The following is a 1,325-nucleotide window of genomic DNA, read 5'->3' as shown; positions in this document are numbered from 1 at the left end:
CTGTTGTAATGTTTACTTATCCATGCTTGTGTGGCTCAAACTTGACAGCATTAAGGTAGAGCTTGCTATGGTTGCATGCCCTTCCTGATCCCATTCTTCAGCTGGTTTTATATTACATGTAATTATTAAAACAAAACTACTTGTAGATCCTTGCAGATCAATTATAAGTTATATAACTAGTATTATTATCAGTAAAATAACGTGACAAAGAGTTTTACCATTCAAGGCAAAAAGAGAGTCGATAGTTAAGAGTTGGTAGCGAATGTTACTTCGTTCATCTTTATCCAAGCACCGTACGCGTAGGACCTACAAAAAAACAGTAAATCAAGGTGAGGATTAATAATAACAATATGAAGAGGGTTTATGCAATTGTTTGCAAGATATAAGAGATAAATTCCAAATACCAATGTTTAATTCTTGCAACAAATGTCAAAAAAACCCCAAAAAACATTGTTAAGTATGACAATAAGTATGAAGAATATAAACATCATTATATAGGATATGTAAAGTGTTTTTGTGAACTGACTTAAAGTGATAGGTGTATACTATGAGTGCTCTGTTTGGTGTGTGTACTATGAGTGCTCTGTTTACCACTAAAACTCTGGTTTGAACTGCATCTGAATGTATGATGTTGAGACTGCATATCAGAAGTGGCTAGAGATGTTTTTTTCTTGAGCAGGTAAAGATTAAAGTAAAAATGAAAACGCAAGGGAATAGAAGACGCATATTTTTCCAAAAATTGTTTGGAAATAAAATGAGCCAGGGTCCTTTATACAAAGTTGGGCCTCCCATAAGCTATAATGCATCAAAAACTGTATTTTCTGAAGATACGATGCTGAAACTGTAGTGGCCATCAGATATGGTATAAACGTATGTAATATCGACATCGTTATGTGTAAAGGAACGTAATCGATATGAATTCAAATACAAGTAATTTTTGTTTAATACACCGATACTGTTAGCACTTGATAATTTCGTTTAACAAAGTTTACATGCAAAGATTTTCTGACGTGAAGAGTGTGCGCATGGAAGAAGACACTTGCACAGTGTGGTAAAACCTGGAACCACGTGATTTCACTCATTTTAAAATGTATTGAGTGCTTTACTAAATGATGGCCGAAATCATCGGATTAAAATTGTTGTCCGTTTTCTTTCCCAAACATAAAAAATATCAAGAACGTTAGCAGTAGTTTCCTTAATTGCGTTTCACAGATACAAGGGACATAATCGTAGCCGCTTCTCCTGTTATGACAAAGCAAAAATTGTCGGATCACTAAAGAGTTACTTCCCTTGAAACTAGGAATAAACGACAGAAAAAATAAACT

General features: G+C 34.1%; 1 protein-coding gene across 8 annotated transcripts in view; it reads right to left on the bottom strand.

The window, feature by feature from the left end:
• LOC106884166 (protocadherin Fat 4) overlaps window positions 1–1,325 on the bottom strand; it is a 693,587-nt gene that overhangs the window by 37,548 nt on the left and 654,714 nt on the right. For all 8 annotated transcript variants that reach the window (XM_052973410.1, XM_052973407.1, XM_052973404.1 and 5 more), the window contains one exon: window positions 219–306. In XM_052973410.1, coding sequence (XP_052829370.1) covers window positions 219–306 — 88 coding nt within the window. The remainder of the gene's footprint in view (window positions 1–218; window positions 307–1,325) is intronic.

Source organism: Octopus bimaculoides, chromosome 1 (genome assembly GCF_001194135.2).
Source record: "Octopus bimaculoides isolate UCB-OBI-ISO-001 chromosome 1, ASM119413v2, whole genome shotgun sequence".
In the NCBI taxonomy this organism is placed as follows: domain Eukaryota; kingdom Metazoa; phylum Mollusca; class Cephalopoda; order Octopoda; family Octopodidae; genus Octopus; species Octopus bimaculoides.
Note: the sequence above shows the minus strand (reverse complement) of the source record. Positions and strands in the feature narration are given on the sequence as shown.